This window comes from Podarcis melisellensis, assembly GCF_964234715.1.
Source record: "Podarcis melisellensis genome assembly, chromosome: 17".
NCBI classification, from domain to species: domain Eukaryota; kingdom Metazoa; phylum Chordata; class Lepidosauria; order Squamata; family Lacertidae; genus Podarcis; species Podarcis melisellensis.
Genome location: NC_138534.1, coordinates 18,755,430 through 18,777,731, shown reverse-complemented (window position 1 = coordinate 18,777,731; position 22,302 = coordinate 18,755,430). Strand labels below are relative to the sequence as shown.

Here is a 22,302-nt window from a genome sequence, read left to right as displayed (position 1 = left end):
ACATAGGCTACATGGGCCTTCCATCTGAGGTTATGTTGTAACCAGACTCCCAAATATTGGAATCTATAGACTTGTTCGATGATTCTCCCATCAATTCTCCAATTATGGAGTTTCCGGCTCTTTCGGATCTTAGATTTTCCATAATTAATTGTAAGGGAATTTGCGTGACAGTATGATCCAAAAAATTTTAGGGCCCTCCTGAGACCTACTCTAGAAAAAGAAAGAATGACTGCGTCATCCGCATATAGTAACAAGGGGCAGCGATAAAGTGCTAGGCGGGGTGCATGAATCCTTTCTTGGGCCTCTATCAGGGGAGTCCTCATGTCACTTATGAACAAATTGAACAGGAGTGGAGCCAATATACAACCCTGTCGAACACCTCTGTTAATGGGAATTGAATTCGTGAGATCACCCTCCGGGGTGAATCTCACTCTGGCCGCTGAGTTCTCATGGAGTTTGATTATTAGCCAGAGAGGTCCGTATAGTAAAAGCTATGGTTTTCCCAGTAGTGATGTATGGAAGTGAGAGCTGGACCATAAAGAAGGCTGATCGCCGAAGAATTGATGCTTTTGAATTATGGTGCTGGAGGAGACTCTTGAGAGTCCCATGGACTGCAAGAAGATCAAACCTATCCATTCTTAAGGAAATCAGCCCTGAGTGCTCACTGGAAGGACAGATCCAGAAGCTGAGGCTCCAATACTTTGGCCACCTCATGAGAAGAGAAGACTCCCTGGAAAAGACCCTGATGTTGGGAAAGATGGCGGGCACAAGGAGAAGGGCACAACAGAGGACGAGATGGTGGGCACAACAGAGGATGAGATGGTTGGACAGTGTTCTCAAAGCTACCAGCATGAGCCAGTGGAAGACAGGAGTGCCTGGAATGCTCTGGTCCATGGGGTCACGAAGAGTCGGACAAGACTAAACGACTAAACAACAAAGCACTAACCGTTTAAAACGGAATTGCCATCCTTCGTTGACTCACGTTTTAGGGCAAACCCAGACAATGCCACTGAACCATTGCATCCCAGAGCTTTCTGCGTGTTGTCTTCTTGTAGAGCCCAATTCAAAATGCTGGTTATGACCTATAAAGCCTTAAACAGCTCAGGACCTCAATACCTCAAGGACCGCCTCTTTCCATATGAACCTACCTGGACCCTTAGATCATATTCTGAGGCCCTCCTTCGTGTGCCGTCTCCTTGAGGGGTCCAGAGGGTGGCAACCCGAGAACGGGGCCTTCTCTACAGTGGCTCCCTGTCTGTGGAATGCTCTCCACAGGGAAGTTTGCCTGGCACCTTCATTATACACCTTTAGGTGACAGGCAAAAACGTTCATTTTGGTTGATCTGTTTGACATCCTATGCCCTTTTTTTTAAAAAAAGGGTCTGTATTAGGTTGTTGTTTTTATTTTTATTATGTATTTTGTGATTTTATATCTTGATTTTATTCTGTGAACCGCTGAGACCCCTGGGTATAGGGCAGTATATAAATTCAACAACAACAATACTAATAATAATAAGTTGGAAAGGACCGCAATGGTCATCAAGTCCAACCTTCTGCAATGCAGAAATGTTTTTGCCCAATGAGAGGCTCAAACTCACAACTTTAAGATTAAGATTAAGTGCTCTACCAACTGAGCTATTGAACTTTTACTTAAAAGCTTCCATTGGCAGCTTCTGGCAGTTGTTTTGCCTGTTAAACATGGCAATGGAATTCCTGAAGAACAGCCCCATTAAATTGCCAAGTGTGACATATATAAGCATTATAAACTTGTGCCTTTATCAGCCCCTGACCCTTTCTCCCCAGAAGCTATAAATAAACGTTTTACCTGTTTGGGGCACTGTGTCATTGTACAAGGAGATGGCGCCACACACAGCAATTCTCCCAAATTTCTTCATCTGGGCCAGGGCAACAGTTGAAAACTGGCCTCCGACCTGTTCAGATAAAGACCGTTACATGATGCAATGCATTGAAAAAAACACTAAGGGGTTTCTGCTACAATTCCCAGCACATTCTGTACATTTCCCAGTATTCTTTGGGGAAAACACATGACTGCTAAACTGGTAAAGGGTAAAGGTAAAGGGACCCCTGACCATTAGGTCCAGTCGTAACCGACTCTGGGGTTGTAGCGCTCATCTCGCTTTATTGGCCAAGGGAGCCGGCGTACAGCTTCCGGGTCATGTGGCCAGCATGACTAAGTCACTTCTGGCAAACCAGAGCAGCGCACAGAAACGCCGTTTACCTTCCTGCCAGAGCGGTACCTATTTATCTACTTGTACTTTGGTGTGCTTTCGAACTGCTAGGTTGGCAGGAGCAGGGACCGAGCAACAGGAGCTCACCCCGTCACGGGGATTCAAACCACCGACCTTCTGATCGGCAAGTCCTAGGCTCTGTGGTTTAACCCACAGCGCCACCCGTGTCCCTGCTAAACTGGTGCAAGCATGCATTATTAAATGCATGGTGTGCATGTGGATTTGACCACAGTCTCTTTCTCTTTTCTCTCTCCATTCAGGCAGGCTGGCCACTTTTAATTTTTTTGGTGAAGGGAGGCAGGTCCCCCCTGAAGCACTTTGCATGCATATCGGCTTAAATAAAATCAACTTCGGAGTTTGGACACTCTAAAAGTTTTCTTTACTATTGAAAAACTACCCAGAAGGGGAGGAAGGTGGCTTTGTGTACTGGAAACCAAGCCAAGGGTGGATCTACACACGGGGGGGGGGGGGGGGCGGAGACGACTCTATAAATAAGTCAGAAATTAAATTGTTAAAACAAAGGTGGGGGGAACCACAATGTAAAAAAAATGTATAGAAAATCTTTTCTCTCTGGTGCCATCTAGTGGTGCGTGTTTGTAAGGAATTCAAAACGTTGTTTGAATTCAACTGTTAAGAGGAACGGTTGAAGGAACTAGGTATGTTTATAGTCTGGACAAGAGGAACTACAATTCCCAAAGCTCCCTAGAAACAGGAACTGCCTGTTAAACCATTTTAGGAATTGTACCTCTAGAGGTCTGGTAAAAACTCTTGGTGCCCTTTACAAATGACAGTATCCAAGTAGTACAATACTGCTTTGAGCGTATTCTGCAGATGGGGCCGAAGTTTTCAAACCGAAAAAAATTGCTGCAAGCAGTATCTCTTATTTCCAGGAAATTGAGGAGGTCAGGAACCAGGCCCTTGCAGTTATACGTTGGGAAGATCAAACTGGCAAGTCAACGCAGGTGTTCAAGTTATTCCAGGCAGGCTTGTTTTTACAAGGTAGGCTTCTCTGGTTCAGCACACAAATCTTAGCTCCAACTTGCTGCAGGTGTGTAAGTCACTGTGGCTCGCTCAGCACCTATCCCGCCTGACATGTATGATCTAGCTGAGATTCCTGGATTGGAGCAGGTTGGACTAGATGACCCTAGAATGACCCCTTTCCATCTCTACAATTCTTCGCATTGGGACAGCCTCAGGCTGTTGTTTGCCCAACACCAAGGATGTTTTACAGTTCACTTGCTACAGTGAAGTCTGTGCACTTGCATAACCTTGCTCTAGCGAGGTTAGACCAAAAGCTTTTAACAGCGTCCCACCACAAACAAGCCAACAATACCAAAAAGCTTTCCTTCAATCAGGGGTGGAGCGTGCGGGGGTCCCAGGAGGCACGTCCTGCCCTGCTTATTTGCTAGGGGTCTCTGGGACCCAGAACGTGGCCTCGCATCTGCATCCCCGGCCCCCTTGCTGAATGGTCGCCCGGCCAGCGCCAGGGGGACCCGACCGTGTGATGTTAACATATGAGAGCGCTGGAGGTGAAATAGTTAAACAGGTTACCCAGTCAGAACCCAGGGGATGGAGTCAGAGGGACTATAAAATCAGCTCTGGGAGGGCCGAAGGGAGGAGTTTGTTGGGAGCTGGGTGGAGTGGGAGTGAATGGGGATAGAGTCTGTGGGGAAGTTGAGTTAGTGTAGCGAAATAAGCTGAGTCAGGAACAGTTAGGGGCTAGGGAGACAAGTAAATATCTGAGAGGTGGTTTAGTGAGAGAGAGATCAAGTAGCGGAAGTTATAGGTCTGGATAGGCACCTCATATTTGTAATTGACTGATACCCTTTATGAAACCACACACTTGTTAAACTGCAATAAATAAGCAAATGTTTGTGTTCCAATTTAACCCTGACTGGACTCAGTATTGTACCAGGTAGGGCCTGGGTGGTGGCAGCGAAAAATAAATTGGTGGCACAGGGATCAATAGACAGTGAAACGTCCGAGGACCCTGTGTGATCGCCACAGACCGCCAAGGGCCACACCGGCCAGCTGGGCTCATTCCTGTGTGAGTAGCTGACACAGCACAGCCCTGCTTGGCTCCAGCTGCAAGGGCTCCGCCACGGGCTCCACAAGTCCTCCATGCCCCACGTGCCCACCTGGCGACATTGGCATCAACGGCTGGGGCAGTGGGTTCTGTTCACCCTCCACACCCCAGTGTGCATGCGCACACGCCGTAGGTGCCAGCAAACAGCGCAAACGGCCTCCGCATTTCAAGAGTTGGCACTCCATTTGAGCTTACGTTGTCAAAGTAGCAGTCGTAGCCGTCGGGCGAAGCTTTCTTCAGGGCCTCTTCCAGAGACCCCACCGTCTTATAGTTGAAGGCTTCATCATAGCCAATTTCTTTGAGGAAGGCCACTTTCTTGTCCGAACCTGCACAGCCAACCACTTTGCAACCCTGCAGGATAAGGAAAATAAGTTATATAATGCTTCCTCGCACTGCTCGTGCCATTTCAAAACCATAGCTGTCAACCGTCCTTTATTTGGCGGGAAACTCCCTGCTGCTGTCCCTTATTGATGATGTCCCTTAAATTTCCCGGGTTTCAAAGGAAGCAGCTCCTCTCCCTCCCTCCCTGCCAGCCAGGGAGGAGGGAGGCTCCAGCTGTGTTGCTTGGCTGCCCGGCCCGCCCCCCTTCAGCCTCCTCTCACCAGCCTCAGCCCCTGGGAGCCCCTCCCCACTGGGACTGACGGGAGCCTCGGGCCCTTGCGCCGCTGTCCTCCTTGCAGCCGCCAAACTAAGCGTCTCTGCCTGGGGCCTCCCCTCTGCCCACCGCCGCTCCCGCTAGGCCGTACTGCGGCTGCACCGCTGAAGGACCCAGAGGAGATGGGCAGCCTGGCACGGCCTATGAATTGCTGAAGAGCCTTGAGAGGAGAGCGAGGGCAGCCATAGAGAAAGCAGTTCAGAGAGAGGAGGCGGAGGCGTGGGCAGGTGTTCCAAGGGCTAACCAAAGAGGGGGAAAGCGGAGGAAGGATCGCAAGCACTTCTCCCATAGATTTGGAGTGGTAGACTAGCATAGATCGTCTGATCTGTGGGTTTACTTCGGGTGCTATTCCCCCCCCTCTTCCTCCTGCCCTCCCTGATGGAACTAAGAGCTGCAGATGGAGCACAAGAGAAAAGATACAGAACTGCAGCAGCATCTTCGTAACTTGGACTTCGTTTTGCACGAAAAGTGGTTGCTGCTTGTAGTTATTTAACTGCAGTGTTTCATCAGCTGGTGTCTTGAGCAGCAACCTCTGGAAATGAAGGGCTAAAAACCGGCGCTGCTCTCCCAAATTATCTGGTCCCTTTTAACTTCGCATTTCAGCTGGTTGACTAAAATCCCTTATTTTGGCTGCTGATCCCTTATTTTTGAGGCTGCTGGTCCCTTATTTTCAAATCTACAAGTTGACAGCTATGTTCAAAACCCATTTCTTTTTCACACCATTCAGGAAACCATCACAACGCTACACGCTCAAAAGGAAACCGGACTGACAGCTTTCTTCCTGCCATTTCTCATCCAGGCTCCTCTCTGGAGTGCTGCAGCGTCCTTAATTCTCCTGACTGCGCAAGCCGAACGAGCCCATGCACGATAAAGAACTCTGCGTCATCAACACGGGCAGAGCATCAAGCTTTGTGACAACAAGCGAAAGGGCCAAAGGAGATTAACAAAAACTAAAGAATCTTGAGACACCGGGACAGAAGCCAAAGCGCCAGCGCTTTTGTCTCTTCAAGACAACCATGCCTGCAGAAAGAAAAACCCTCTCCTGCCATCGGAGCAAAATGAACATTGCATGCCAATACACTTCTCCCATAGAAGCTGGCATGGTGGGGCAGAGATGCCAAGCTACCAGCCCAACCCTGGTGCCATTGGAGTTTATCTGGATGGGACGGGCAGGGGGTGCAGAGCAGCTGCAAGGTTCGGCAGCCTGTGAATACTGTGGCAGAGGCAACCCAGGACTCCTGCTGGAATATCTACTCAGGCCTAACGGCAGCCGAGCACACATGATGCCAGACAAAATCCATAGCCCCCGCCGTTTCTTGAAAACTATTATAGTTTTGTCATGTTTCCCCTCAAACCAGCTTCCCTCCAGGGGGGCTCCGCTAGGGGCACCTTGGAAGATGGCCGACAATACCATCTCTCCAGCTCACACGAGGTAATTAAGGGGCTGATATGGAAGTAAATCAGCCTCCCGTTTTTCTTCCCGGTGTAAGAAAGATGCAGCCTCGTCCGCAGTTGCCCATAAATCAACCCCAAGTTCGAAAGGAGGGGGTGAGGGCACTGGACGGAAAACCCTCAAGCGAGCTTGAATCTCCCAGACGCTGTCTCCGAGTTCGACCCTAGTTGCATTTCTTAAGATGAAAAATTGGATATAAGATTAATTGCACATACTTCAAGCCAAGAAAAGGGTATGTTAGCTGCTAATTAAGCCTGCCACTGAGAAGTTAAGAGTGATGGATTGGACTGGAAAGGAGATAACATCAAAGAATAACATCTATGTTGAAACGGAATGGAAAGGGGGGGGGGACTTTTTATTTTCTTATTGCGATATTACCTAACAACCCCCCTCCTAGATGAATCGTTAATATGACCTATAGCAAGTGAGATTGGAAAATAAACTGTGTGGAAATAAAAATATCAACTAAAGCCTTTGTTTTTTGAAATATCTGGAAAGAAAATAAAAGACTCTCTTGTGACGCAGTTTTTAATCAGGATCCGCATTTATGAGACAGACTATGTTGCGAGATTAACAGTCATAGGGGGAGGCGAGCCATTACTCTGTTATCATGTTTGTATTCTAGGTTCGACTTGGCAATTCTGGAAAGACTAATTTATGGTGCAACTTTATGAGCAAACGCCCAGATTTATGAGCAACTTTATGAGCAAACGCCTAGATTTTATTTCATCGGAACTGAGAAATATGGCGTCTGCTACCCGAGGAGGACTTTGGATCAGCATGTGAGGATTAATGACAAACAAAAGACTTACCAGCTTTAAAAAAAGGGAGAGCCTTACAAAGTTCACACAGAAGCATAATATTGCTTACTTTAACCCACCTGTGGAAACAACTCAGAGGCTATTAGGAAGAAAAAGGAAAACAACAGGAAGATTTAAAGCTGGGACTGGGGAACACTAAAAGCAGCAGAAATATGAGATGATTGGACCCTACTGAACTCGAAGCATGGGAACCCCCAACAAAAAAATATAATTTGGCAAAAGATTTGGACTTTATTATATGTATTGGTATAATTTGGAATAATTAATGTGATATGATTGGATTGTTAAATGGAAAACTTAATAAAAATTATTGTTAAAAAAAACCCAGCTTCCCTCCGATTTGAAAATACAGGCCGTGGTTAAGCAAAGGTGTGTATGTCTGAAAGCTGTCATCGCGCACGTACAGAAGACAGCTTCACTGAATTGGGTGGGGGGCTGCAGGCGCAGAGAAACCCGGCGAGGCGCATTGTGTCAAGACACACCCACCCCGCCTCCTCTCTGGTGCAAACCCCAAAGGAAAAACGCAACTGGAAACACAGTGCAGGTAAGCGACATCACTAAGATGCTAAGATGCGCTAAGATGCTAACGTGTACCTAAGCCCACGACTTTGCACCATTACGCCAGCTGATATCTCACTTTTCTTAACACGCACAGACTTAGAGCCACTGTCAAACTGGCCTAACAAAGGGAGGCCCCAATTTCCACCTGGATTCCACATCTGGATTCTGAATAATTCACAGGATGATTATTAAAGAGAGAAATGCTTCTCAGACTGTTCTACTTTGCAAGAAAGGAATGTGCACACACCTTTTTTAAGGTTCAGGGTGGATGGATCACAGTAGTTTTGTCCTAATTTCTTTCTTTCTCTCTCTCTCTCTCTCTCTCTCTCTCTCTCTCTCTCTCTCTCTCTCACACACACACACACACACACACACACACACACTCACATGTACATTCTTGTCCCATTCCTCATCAAATCAAGCGGTGAAGAGATGTAATAATAATAATAATAATAATAATAATAATTAATAATAAATTTTTATTTGTACCCTGCCCTTCCTGGTTCAGAAAACCGGGCTCAGGATGGCTAAGAACAAATTTAAAACACTTAAATTGATGCAACCAAAAATAGCATAAAATACAGTATAAAACGTGAATAACAATAAATTCAGAATTCAAAAATCAATTTAGGGGGGAAATCCATCCAGTAAACATTAGATTATCACCAGGGCTAGCTGGCTAAATTAGTCCTGTTTGGGCCAGCGAGGAGACCAGGGGAGAATTAGCTGTGGGATCCCAGAGCGGGTAATCTTCATAAAAAGAGGAGGGGAGGGAAGGAAGGGGAATAAAAGATCAGGCTAAGTCCAAATTGAAAGCCAGGCGAAATAGCTCTGTCTTACAGGCCCTGAGGAAGGAAGTTAAATCCTGCAGGGCCCTGGTCTAATGGGACAGAGCATTCCACCAGATCGGAGCCATCACTGAGAAGGCCCTGGCCCTGGTGGATAGTCTGACTTCCTTAGGGCCCGGGACCTCCAAACTATGATTATTCATGGACCTTAAGGTCCTCTGCAGGGCATACCAGGAGAGGCGGTATGTACTGCCTGGGACACTTCCTCCGAGTCCCCCTGCCCTTTCTGCTCTGGGCCCATAATACCAACTTGTTTTTCCACAACCACTTACCTTTATTTTCGCGATCTGCCCGGCCACACTCCCCACAGCCCCAGCTGCAGCATTGATCAGGACGGTATCTCCAGGTTTCATCTGACAGATCTCAAGCAGGCCAAAGTAGGCAGTGAGCCTGGGAGGGAAAGAGGGGAGGGAGGGAGAAAAGGTTAGCTTGTCAAGGATGTCGAAGGGAGCATGGCGTCCTTCTCACGCCAACCTCCCCAAGCTGCTTTGCGAGGCTGGTACCACTCTGGCAGCAGCGAGTGGTGGGCTGGCATTCGGTGGGCTCCCTTTGCCCTCTATACCCCCCCCCGCCCGGTGCAGACAGCTCCCATTGCTCAGTCCCTGCTCCTGCCAACCTAGCAGTTCAAAAGCACATCAAAGTGCAAGTAGATAAATAGGTACCACTCTGGCGGGAAGGTAAATGGCGTTTCCATGCACTGCTCTGGTTTGCCAGAAGCAGCTTAGTCATGCTGGCCACATGCCCTGGAAGCTGTACGCCGGCTCCCTCAGCCAATAAAGCGATATGAGCGCCGCAACCCCAGAGTCGGCCACGACTGGACCTAATGGTCAGGGGTCCCTTTACCTTTAAATACAGTGGTACCTCAGGTTACAGACGCTTCAGGTTACATACGCATTAGGTTACAGACTCTGTTAACCCAGAAATAGTTAAGAACTTTGCTTCAGGATGAGAACAGAAATCACGTGGCGGCGGCAGCGGGAGGCCCCATTAGCTAAAGTGGTACCTCAGGTTAAGAACAGTTTCGGGTTAAGAGCGGACCTCCAGAACGAATTAAGTTCTTAACCCGAGGTACCACTGTATATCCATAAAAAGGGGACATTAGGGGGGCAGGCTTGGGTCGTGGGGGCAGAACCTCCGTTAATTGAGTGCTTTCAATGCTTTTCGATGGCTTTTGTGGATCTGGAGGGGGGAGAGCTACACAACTGGCTACACAACCAGGTCTAAGCCTTCTCACATGTGGCACAAGCGCCACGATGCATCAGTGCCCAAAAGTGAGTGAAAGCCACACACTTGAAGCTCATCCCCAAAGCTTCTGTGCCACTTCCAAGGCTACTTACCCAGGCATGCCAATAGCTCCCAGAGCCAAAGATCGGGGCAGTTTTTCCGGCCAGTTAGGTAGCATAGGAAACAGCTCTTTGCTTGTGGAGATGAAGTGAGTTGTCCAGCCTGCTCTCGCTATGGCGAAGGAACCCACAGGGAACGTGGGGCACTTGCTTTCCAGAACTCTATATTTATTTTTATGTAAAAAAAAAAGAAAGAAAAAGCACAGTTGCATCAGCAAAACTGCTCTGCGTATAGCAAAGTGAAAGCAGATTTTGTCATTTATTTCTAAACAGGTATCAAGCTGCTGCAACGATTTACTGTGCAGAGAGAGGTACCGGAGAGGATTTTTTTGCATAGAATCGGCAGCATGCTCTCCAAAGATGGGACACAGGTTCCATTGATAAGGGTGCCCCATCTGCTCTACAGGCTTAATGCAGTGCCGTACCATAGTCACACCTTCTGCCAAAGAATTGTGGGAACTGTAGTTAGTTAAGAGTGCGGAGGGTTATTAGCTGAGAGTTCTTCCCTCCACAGAGCTACAATTCCCGGAGAGGTTTAACCATCACTTCCTCTGAAGGAATGGGTTTCCCAAACCCAAAACTGACTGTGCAGGCAGTTTTAAACTGCACCAAAATCCCTATTTTTCCTTAGCTAAAATGCATAAACTTGAGCCGTTGAGCAAATGCATGACAAGAACACAGCTCTCTCCTTTATCAGTTTGTGACGTCAGGGATGACCTTGTACTGTACCAGTAGAACAGAGAAGACACGTCAGTGCCTTATCTCATGTCCTGACCACAAAAGACACACAGACCTACCGTATTTTTTGCACTATAGGATGCACCGTCCCATAAGGCGCACCTAGTTTTTTTGGGGGGGGGAAATAAAGGGGGGGAAAGCTTCCCCCGACCCCAGTCCCCAAACAGGCAGCTCTCTGCAAGCCGTGGGAGCCCAGCGCTGGCTCCTGCTGCTTGCGGAGAGGTCCGCGAAGCCTGGAGAGCGAGAGGGGTTGGTGCGCACCGACCCCTCTTGCTCTCCAGGCTTCAGCAAAAGCCTGCATTCGCCCCATAGGATGCACACACATTTCCCCTTCATTTTTGGAGGGGGAAAAGTGCATCCTATAGGGCGAAAAATACGGTAAGTCCGGGAACAACACCAGAAGTGTGTTCTTGGAGATGATGACCTCTTCCTCCCAGATAAGAGTAGGAAGAGGAAGATCCTTTTATGGTCAGAGGTACAGGAAGGAATTCCCTTTTATGGTTAAGAATACCAGAGCAAGAACATATGTGATGTCAACCTGCGTACATAGGCTGACATGGTTGGATTTATATGGGAAGGAGGGAGAGGGTGCCTGGAGGATATATATACTGCATGGAACTTGTCATTTCTTTGGCCTTGCTGTGGACTTGATCACACAAGTGCCTTCTGCTATCCGGAGAGCAGAATAAACTCTTTTTTGAACCAACCTCAGTGTCATTTGACTTCCTTCCTCCTGTCCCGGAGCAACGCAGACCCAGTCGGTGAACTCAAATAAGGCTACACCTCTTCCCAAAATTCTTTAGGGGAAGTCACATACAATACAGACAGGGCTCCTGACACTATAGCTCAGCACTATAGCTATGCCTGGCTTCAAATCCTCCCATCCCCATCTATGACTGAGAAACACTGTCTGAAGCTCTGGGGAGCTGCCACTAATGGGTGTGGACTGTACTGAGAAACAGGAATCATTGGTTTAAGTCAGGAAGCTGCCTATGTTTCTAATATCAATCACCACAAACCTACTAAAACACAGTGCTTTTTTCTAAAAAAATGTTTAGGGGTACTCTCATTTTGACTCAAGAAAATCACCATTTTATACTTCAAATCGGGGAAAAGAAATACAGTAAATGGACTAAAGTACAAAGATTCACAGTATGTTTAGGGGTATGTGTCCGCCTGTGTCCCCCCCCACAGAAAAAAGCACTGCTAAAATATAATGTGTTCCCTGAAATCTTAATTCTGTTTCCAGTCTGTTTCTCTCCCTCTCTCACGCGCATGCATGCTTGTTTAAAGAACTCCACCTTAAGAAGAAGAAGAGTTTGGATTTGATATCCCGCTTTATCACTACCCGAAGGAGTCTCAAAGCAGCTAACATTCTCCTTTCCCTTCCTCCCCCACAACAAACACCCTGTGAGGTGAGTGGGGCTGAGAGACTTCAGAGAAGTGTGACTAGCCCAAGGTCACCCAGCAGCTGCATGTGGAGGAGCGGGGAAGCGAACCCGGTTCCCCAGATTGCGAGTCTATCGCTCTTAACCACTACACCACACTGGCTCTTTTTTTTAACTTTTTTTTAAACATTTTTAAACATTTTTTTACATTTGCAAAGTGCAACAGATATGCTAGAACTACTTTATATTAACTAAGACTCAATGATAGCAGCAGCAACACAGCTGGCAACATCAGCAAAATCTTTTCACAAACACAGAGAGAGAGAGAGTTTGATGGAGGATCTTACTTTGCAACTTGGGATCCTAACATTGTGTCCCCTTCCTTCAGATGAATCCTGCTGTATGGTCTGTAGAGAACAAAACAAAACACACCAACAAGACAGGCTTGTCAGAGAATGCCTTTGCAGGAATGGGAGCAATTTGCACTGACAATTGGGATTCGAACCCAGAACCAGCCTTTTACTATGCTTCTTGTTTTTTGCCTTTACAAACTTTTGATAACCACGACCACTTCAAAACACAAGAGCGTGCAAGAAGAGGCATGCTATCCAAGTCAATGTTTTCATTATAGTGTATAGCTCGGAGTTTGCCAACTGACCAGAGCAATGGCCTGGCCTGCTCCTGTGCAGTCAACAACCACCTGGAGAGTAGAACTACAGAACAACTCATAGATGAATTTTACACAGTCTGCATATAAACATTCTAAACTACCAGCATTTGCAGAGAGAAGTTGCTATTAAAGGCACTCGTAAGAATTGGTAAGATTAACAACCCTACTTATGGCAAAAGCAACAGAAACGAAATACTAATGGCAATATAATGCATGGGTGATCAAGACCACACAGGGGACAGAATAAGCTGTTAACAATGGGCGGTCAGTCTGTAATTTTTCACGAGGAACTTTCTCTACAGTGTTTGAAATTTCATAAAATTGCCTGTTGACGTTCTTCAAAAACATGTCATAATATAGTGAAGTAGGTTCAAATGGTCTCAGCATTTGAAAGTATATTTTTACCTTATCTTGTATTTTTAATGACAAATTGCTCATAGGAGAATTCCGTACAGGGATTTCAAATCCTAAAGTCGTAGGCTGTGGTGACAGACATCCTCTGGAAGCTTACACCAATTTACTGTTAAAACTCTGCTACAGAATAAGCTCTCAAGGGAAGACAAAAGCTGCGCTCCAACACAATGCTCAACCACAAATTCAGCTATTCTTGCGCTCACACTCTCCGTTTCCTCTTTCCTCACGGCCATTAAGAAATTAGAAACTTTCACTTTCGAATAACTGTGGTTTGCCGCAATGCCTGAAACCTTGTCTGTAGTTATTTATTATGTATGCTTAGTGGAAACGAGCCAAATTTGTTAGCTATGGTTTGGAGTTGGCTTGGTTCCACTAACTATAGCTAGGACCACATAGCTACATCTTGTTGGAGTTTTGGGCAACACAACAAGTTTTGCAAACTTTCAAAACCGAAGTGAAAGATTCTGAACTCTTCTTGATGGCCACAGCGACAAAGGAGCGTGCGAGAGCCTAAGGTTTGCTGTGGGCTACTTCACATAATGTGAAACTATGGTTTCGTCTTGCATCCAAACTGGCCCAGAGTTAACATTTAGTAGGGAAATCTAGGCAAGAGGTATAGCCAAGCTGTACTGCAATTTCAGGGTTATACTTCAATGGGTAAGTCCAACAAAAAGAACAATACCTCATATATGGGTCAAGACTGAGGAACACAGTTTCAAGCAGCACCTCTGAAATACAGAATATGCAAAAGTAGATTAATGAACAAACTTGACCATAGATTGGAGACAATCTTAGCCTCTTAAATTCCTTAAAAAATAGTCACCATGGGAAGGGTGAACCAGATAGGGTTGGGGCATTTGAAAGGCTTCAGGCTGGGATCCAAGACATGTTTACTCAGTAGTAAGTCTTACTAAGTTCGAATCGTAGAGTTGGAAGGGGACCAAGCGGTCATCTAGTCCAACCCTCTTCAATGCAGGAATCACAACGAAAGAAACCCTATCCAGTGGTGTAGAATGGGGAGCACAGGGGCGATTGCCCCGTTTGCAAAATGATTAGGGGCACAAAATTTCAACACCCGGTGCTGCCTGAATATAGCTGCACACCGTTGTCTGTCACTGTACACCGTTGCTTTTCCATGCAAACCAGGAAGTGACCTCTCCAGACAATGACTCTTCTTTCCCTGTCTCTGCAGCTGCAAACTCCTGGGTGACGTGGATGTCATTAGGCGTTGAATGTGCATGTGTACTCCATCCATTTCCCTCCCTTCCACCCGCTCTATGTGGCCCTGGGCACTGTCAACCCAAGCTACACCACTGTCCCTATCCAACCTCTGTTTAAAAATATCCAGTGAATGAGTCTACCACCTTCTGAGACAGTTCATTCCATTATCCAACAACTCTTGACCTGTCCTAATCTCTGGAGCAGCAGAATACAAGCTTGCTCCACCTTCCTTGGAATCAAATGCAATGAAAATCATTTCTTCTTAGCAAATGTTCCACATGCATCCTTTTGAGATTCATGTTCTGATGGGCCAAAACAACGAGTCACTGGATTCACCCCTTCAGTTTATTCACATAAAACTTTATGAGTACGAAGGCAAAAATCCCTCTTACCTCCATCCTTCAGTGCCGGCAGTTCCACCTCTTTCAGTTCAAAATCACTGTGCTTAGGAAATCCCTCAAAGTGCTTCTTCAAGATCCAAATCTTCGCACGCACCATCTTTCACGTGCTGAGTGATCAAATAAGATTATACAAGGTTATAAACCATTAGAGGAATTGCCTGTGTGCTGGTCTCCACACTCTTCGATTGCTGAAGCAAAGGTCTCCCCAGCCCCACATTAAAACTGAGAACAAATTTCTGTGATTTATTTTCTTAATCAGCTCCCTGAACAACAGGCTGGTGGGTATCCTCCTTGCAATTGCAGGATACCCCAACTAACATTATTTTCTTGCAACCTGCTCTCTTCTTTCCTTTGGATGAAAGCATTGCATCTTTCAGATTTCATCATGCCTATCAGCTGTATAGGGACACGGGTGGCACTGTATTGAATCCTGCTGTATGGTCATTGAAATGGCAGATTAGTCCGTTTCCCCAATATTTCCCTAACGGTTAATTTCCACATTATACTTCAGCTTTCACATGATGTGAAATCCAATTCCAGAAATATAGCAGAATCTGGAACAAAGTTAGCACTCCTTTCTGTGTCGGTTGAAGCAACAGCGCAGAAACAAGCACTAATCCTTGCTCTAGATTTTGCTATATTTCTGAAAGCAGATTTTTACATCATGTGAAAGGGCCAGATGCAATGTAGAAGTTAGAGAAAAGTCAGGAAATTTGAGACAAATTGTCATGTGAATATAACCTTGGTTTCCAATCACTGCCACTAGATTTTGTTTTATATACCTGCTTAAAGTCTCCTTAGACAGCCCCTCTTCTCCATCCAAGTCACTCCCTTTTAAAGATTTAAACAAGGCACTGAGATGTGTAACTAAAGGGTAGGTTTGCACACAATGATTTGTCAATCTCTCTCTGCCCTTTTCTTCTGTTGTACTGCAAGGAGATTGCTTTGTAACCGGAGCAGTTATGAAACCACCACTCTCTCTGTGTGAAAGGGCATTTCACTGTGAATGATCAACACAATCTTCATGCCTTCTCCTAGCGATTCGCTCCTGAACGGGAACATTACCTTTCGCAAGTTTTCTTTTGTATTATTAACAAAGCTGCTGACACACCCTAAACGTTAGCATATGGAAACTTGTGGGAAACTGCAACAAGATGTGGTAGATTAGTTTCGGCCAGAGGTGGGGAATCTGGTCTTCCAGATGTTGCTGGCAGTCCCATGAGTCCTAGAGCCAGAATGACCAATGGACAGGGATGGTGAAAATCCAACATCTGGAGGACCACAGGTTCCCCGGGTGGTGAAAATCCAACATCTAGAAGACCACAAGTTCCCCATCTCTGGACTAGACCAGTGATATAGCAATAATTATCATACAATCATAGAATTGTAGAAATGGAAGTAGGGTTACCATATAAAAAGGTAAAGGTCCAGTCGTGACATTAGGTCCAGTCGTGACCGACTCTGGGGTTGCGGCACTCATTTCACTTTATTGGCCAAGGGAGCCGGCGTACAGCTTCCGGGTCATGTGGCCAAAATGACTAAGCCGCTTCTGGTGAACCAGAGCAGCCCACGGAAACGGTGTTTACCTTCTCACCGGAGCGGTACCTATTTATCTACTTGCACTTTGACGTGCTTTCGAACTGCTAGGTTGGCAGGAGCAGGGACCGAGCAACGGGAGCTCACCCCGTTGCGGGGATTCGAACTGCCGACCTTCTGATTGGCAAGTCCTAGGCTTTGTGGTTTAACCCACAGCGCCACCCGCGTCCCTAGGGTTGCCATATATTGAAGAGCAAAAAAGAGCAGCCCAAGCCACTGCCAGCCCGAGTCAGGGAAAGAGGCACGTGGGGCTGCCACAGCAATGCCTGTATGCCTCTTTCCCTAGCTTGGGCTGGCAGCAGCATGCAGATCATCCAGAGCAGAGGCAGGACCCCAGCTCCTAATATTCGCTGCAAAGGCCTTGCTCTGCTGTGCTGCTACTGCTTCTGGGGCACAGCGCCCTCCCAAGCATATGTGTGCCCCCCAACATTTCTGTTGAATTGAAAAAAATCTACCCGTATGTGCATGTTAGGGCCCCCCCAAAAGAGGAGAATGTCTAGGTTTTCCTGGATGTATGGGAACCCTAATAATAATAATAATAATAATAATAATAATAATAATACTTTATTTATACCTCGCCCTTCCCAGTTTAAAAACCAGGCTCAGGGCGGCTAACAGCAAATATAAAACATTGATTAAAATGCGACTTAAAAGCAGCATAAAATAGAACATAAAATGCAGCATCAATATCAACAGAATTCAAAAATTCAGGGGTCGGGGGGATGGACAAAACCCAGTCAGTAGACATCAAATGATCACCAGAGCTAACTGGCCATGTTGGTCCTACTAGGGCCAGCAAGGAGACCAAGGAAGAATTTAAATGTGGGGTCCCAGAAAGGGTTTCTTCATAGAAGACAAAAGGGAAAAGGCAATAGAGGATCAGGCCAATTCAAATTGAAGGCCAGGCAGAACAGCTCTGTCTTACAGGCCCTGTAGAAGGAGATCAAGTCCTGCAGGGCCCTAGTCTCGTGCGACAGTGCATTCCACCAGGTCGGAGCCATCACTGAAAAGGTCCTGGTCCTGGTGGAGGATAGTCTGGCTTCCTTAGGGCCCGGGACCTTTAAGCTATTATTCTTCATGGACCTTGGGGTCCTCTGCGGGACATACCATTTCCTAATGGAAGTAGCCCTCAGGATCCTCTAGTCTAAAGCAGGAATATCCACCTCTCCCATTACAGAGATCAAACCTGCAACCTTGGTTTTACCAGCACCACGTTCTAACCAACTGAGCTTGGATTGCTCAGGGTTTGAAGGGGGGAAAATTATTCTCCATCAACTAATGAGAAAAGACTCAGCCAGCAAATGGCCAGGAACGAAATCTAATTTCCTTGTTAGATAAAAGATATGGATGCACAGTATATGGGGAAAGGGCTGCAGCTTGGCATCTGTTTCGAATGAAAAAGGTTCCAAGTTCAACTCCCAGAATCCTCAGCGAGGGCGTACCTTAAACCCTTGACAAAGGCAGGTGTTGCCCACCTCAATTTGTTAATCTCTCTAGCTTATCTTCTGTCAAGAGCTTGCTTTGCTTTAATAATCAGAAGAATTATGAAACCACCACTCCCTCGAGGTGAAAGAGCATGAGCAACAAAAGCTCGATCATACATTCTCCTGGTGATTCATTCATAAATGGAATGCTATGTTTTGCAAGTTTTCTCTTGCATTATGTCAAAGCTACTGACATCCTAGACGTTAATGTACAAGATGCAATTTAAGGGGAAAACACAAGAAGATGTGATAGATTTGGCCAGGGATCGTGAAATATACTCGGAGCCCTGTAGTGATTTCATGCTCTTTATTGCAGCTTGTATGCGGGTGGCGCTGTGGGTTAAACCACAGAGCCTAGGACTTGCTGATCAGAAGGTCGGCGGTTCAAATCCCCGCGACAGGGTGAGCTCCCATTGCTCGGTCCCTGCTCCTGCCAACCTAGAAGTTCGAAAGCACGTCAAAGTGCAAGTAGATAAATAGGTACCACTCCGGCGGGAAGGTAAACGGCGTTTCCGTGCACTGCTCTGGTTCGCCAGAAGCGGCTTAGTCATGCTGGCCACATGACCTGGAAGCTGTATGCCGGCTCCCTCAGCCAATAAAATGAGATGAGCGCCGCAACCTCAGAGTCGGTCATGACTGGACCTAATGGTCAGGGGTCCCTTTACCTTTCCCTTTATTGCAGCTTATAAAACAGTGATTGAATTGCCCCCCAAACCTAACATAAAGGTTTTCATAATCATATAATAAGAAAAATGCTTATAAAGTTTGGAATAAATATAAAGACTTTTTAGAACCAAAAACCCCATGGTGGCTCTCGCCAGCGGAAGCATTAGCATTAAAACCACTTAGTAAGGGAGGACACTGGCCGACATGTAGAGAATTGTTAATAGAGGTGGGGAAAGGGTTAAGGCTGAAAGGATATGAGGAACTGAAGATCTTTTTACAAAGTTGGTTACATCATAGACAATTAAATGAACAGTTTAAGGAACACAGTAAGAAAGGTTTTAGTTATACAGTTTCAAACTTTCAAAAAGTGATAGTCGAGAGTGACACAAAATTACTTTAAAAAATGTACAATCTCCTACTTTATGGGGAAACGTTAGTTGAAATAGTAAAGTCAGCACATATAAAGTGGGCTCAGGATTTAGGTCATAATATGCAACTTGAAGATTAGGAAAATATGTGGAAAGTGAAACTAAAATTTACAGATTGTATCTTATTGAAAGAGAATTACCGTATTTTTCGCCCCATAGGACGCACCGGCCCATAGGACGCACCAAGTTTTTTTGGGGGGAAATAAAGAAAAAAAATTATTTCCCCCCCCCAGGCGCTTGTGGGGCCGGCAGCGGGGAGAAGCGCTCTTCTCCCCGCAGCCCACCTGCAGATCAGGTCCGGGGACAGAGGGAGGACACACTGCGCCTCCCAACTGTCCCTGGAGCCTGTGGGGCAGGCAGCGGGGAGAAGCGCTCTTCTCCCCGCCGCCCGCCTGCAGATCAGGTCCGGGGACAGAGGGAGGACGCGCTGCGCCTCCCAGCTGTCCCCGGAGCTTGCGGGGCTGGCGGCCGGGAGAAGCACGCGTCTCCCCGCCGTCAGCCTCCAAACCACATTGGGAGACAGCGGGATGGCGGCGTTCCGCCTCCCCTGTCCCCCGACCTTGTGGCACTGGCGCTGCGGCTCTCCTGAAGCCTGGAGAGCGAGAGGGGTCGGTGCGCACCGACCCCTCTCGCTCTCCAGGCTTCAGCGAAAGCCTGCATTCGCCCCATAGGACGCACACGCATTTCCCCTTCATTTTTGGAGGGGAAAAAGTGCGTCCTATAGGGCAAAAAATACGGTATATGAAAATGATGTATAGATGGTACATAACACCAGAGAAAGTGATCAAGATGTATAAAAAGGGATCAAAAACCTGTTGGAAATGTAAAGAAAAGGATGGGACATTCTATCATATCTGTTGGGAATGCAAAAAGATTAGAAATTATTGGGAAATGATATATAATGAATTGAAAAAAATGTTTTAAAAGACCTTTGTTAAGAAACCAGAAGCATTCCTTCTAGGAATTTTAGACCAAGATGTAAAAAAAGAAAACTGGAAATTATTTATGTATGCAACAACAGCGGCAAGAATTATATTAGCCCAAACTTGGAAGACAGAAGAAATACCAACGAAAGAACAATGGCAAGAGAAACTTATGGAACATGCAGAACTGGCAAAACTAACAGAAAAATTACATGAAAAGGACAACAAAGACTTTAAAAGAGAATGGGAGCCATTTACAACATATATGAAGAGGCAACATAAAGAATTGGACTCATTGGCAGGGTTTGAGTAAACAATCACAACTGTATACAACAAAAAATAAGACTATATGTATTGAGAAAATTTGGGGGAAACAGTACTCAGGGTGAACAATATGGAAATAAAACAAAACAGGAGTATGGGGGAAGTCCAGGGGAGGAGGGTCGAAATATGAAAAATTGTTAAAGATATATTGTTAGAAGAAGTATACATGGAAAAAATCAATAAAAAATATTTTTTTTAAAAAAAATTGCCCCCCCCAAAAAAACTTCATGCTTTTATTTACATTACATTTACATACATTTACATTATTTACACAATGAGTCCCGTCTGATTGGCTGAGTCTGCTTCCCTCCTGGAGCCTGATTGGTCTTTTCCTGCAGGCCAATCAGTTGTTGCATTCTAGGATCCTACTTGCCTATTGTTCTAGGATCCAAGCTTAATACATAACAAAGCTAGTGTCCAGAACTTTTTACGTTCCGCCTGAATGGATCACTGAATCAAAGACAAGGAAAAGATAAGCTACAAAAGAAGCCAGGAAAGCATTATAGTGATGGGTCAATTAATGCAATAATTGTCAATAGTTAAGGAAGGACTGTGCTTGACTGACAGATGTCATTAACACTCCTCCTCCCCCTACAAAAATAAAAATAAAATTGGATGAATAGACCAAAAAGATTCTCTCTGTTTTGAGAAGACCCAGAGCAACATGCTAACAATTTCAAAACACCAAACAGAAACTGGTAACTTAGAGAATGTCAGCAATTCATCATTCCCAGAAAGCCTTCAAACCAAGCCTGCTTTTCGCATTACAAAACCTGAACTTTGGACTACACCGAGGGATTGTTAAGAAATTAGAAGATTTAAAATAGTCTGCATACTGCAATACCTTGGTTCCAATTTCCCATCCCGCTCCCTCTCCGCTCCCTGCTATCAATTACTAACCTATGTGGCCGTTTGACAAGTCTGCCTTGCAGCGGAGAAAACCAGCTTTGCTTCTGGCACACTACGGAGTTTGGAGAGGATGTTGGGTGTGTGCAAGCATTTATATACAGTACTCTGGGTTGCCTCCTGCTGTCCCTCTGCAACACTACAAGTCAACACTAGCAAATTATGCAGAAGCTGGGAAGCTGAAGTTCTCCACTCTACACTTGGCTCGAAAAAATTGCCCTGAACTATTCGTTTTCTTCTCTGCCTTTTCTAAAAACCAATTTTTGATGGGTTCATAATTAACACAATGCCACAGGGGTGTCCACAAATTGCATTCAACAAACGCACAGTCTGTATACTTAGGTACTACAAGTTCTTTCTATCGGATGTAAATCTTGTTAGAAAGCAAGCTGCACTTCCTGAAACAGGCACAGGGCATTCCTGGACTTGTTGCCCGCAAAAGAAAATGGCTTCAATGAGACGTATTAGAAGCATCACTGAAGCAATTCCCTTTTACTGGCAACGAGACCAGGAATGTCGTCTGTTTAAGGAAGTGCAACTTGCTTTCTAACAAAAGAACTGTGGCAGAAAGGGGAATGTAGCTCATTTCATTTTTCTGGCACAACTTCCCAATTTTTAAAAATCAAAGCACCAACAATTAAAACAAAAAATACCAATGCCTTTAAAGATCATAACTACAGTTTGCAAATGCTTTATTTTCATTACAAACTTTTTTTTTTTTTAAAGTATCCAGCTTACCTGAGGCGCCTATGTCGTGCTGCAAAAATCTCGACAAAACATGCTGCTGGAATCTCATTCTTTGACAAATAGTTCTACTCACTGGACCTCTGCACAACATTTAACTAAACTTGAAAAAATCTGAAGAAATCAGGATACACTTGATGGATTGGCTGCAATATTTTCAGATAAATGAGAGATTAAGCATGGATAGACTAGGAAAACAAAATAATATGATGCTGTGTGTAAAACAACAAAATAAGTAGCAAGTTGAATCGGAAGTCAATTTTTTTATCTTTCCTCAATCTTCTTCTCTTTTTTCATCTCTTCTTTTCTTTCTTCTTTCATTATAGAAAATAGACATTGATACAAACGTGGATTGGTGCTGTATCTATTGTATTGTTGTGTATT

The 22,302-nt window shown here is 45.6% G+C and overlaps 1 protein-coding gene and 1 long non-coding RNA gene across 3 annotated transcripts in view; one reads left to right on the top strand and one right to left on the bottom strand.

The window, feature by feature from the left end:
* The window catches only part of PTGR1 (prostaglandin reductase 1), a 213,155-nt gene that overhangs the window by 6,015 nt on the left and 184,838 nt on the right, over positions 1-22,302 (bottom strand). Inside the window, exons 1-8 of one of the 2 annotated variants that reach the window (XM_081894673.1) lie at positions 21,169-21,327; positions 14,839-14,954; positions 13,908-13,953; positions 12,489-12,548; positions 10,010-10,177; positions 8,945-9,062; positions 4,530-4,685; positions 1,825-1,930 (exon numbers count right to left, since the gene is read on the bottom strand). In XM_081894673.1, the coding sequence (XP_081750799.1) occupies positions 1,825-1,930; positions 4,530-4,685; positions 8,945-9,062; positions 10,010-10,177; positions 12,489-12,548; positions 13,908-13,953; positions 14,839-14,944 (760 nt within the window). In that variant the 5' untranslated portion in view covers positions 14,945-14,954; positions 21,169-21,327. Of the gene's footprint in view, positions 1-1,824; positions 1,931-4,529; positions 4,686-8,944; positions 9,063-10,009; positions 10,178-12,488; positions 12,549-13,907; positions 13,954-14,838; positions 14,955-21,168; positions 21,328-22,302 lie in introns of those variants that run through there. The other variant, XM_081894674.1, reaches the window with a different exon arrangement.
* Positions 1,939-3,628, top strand: LOC309360410. The gene is made up of 3 exons (XR_014164116.1): positions 1,939-2,066; positions 2,437-3,001; positions 3,040-3,628. It is a non-coding gene; the product is annotated as an uncharacterized lncRNA (long non-coding RNA).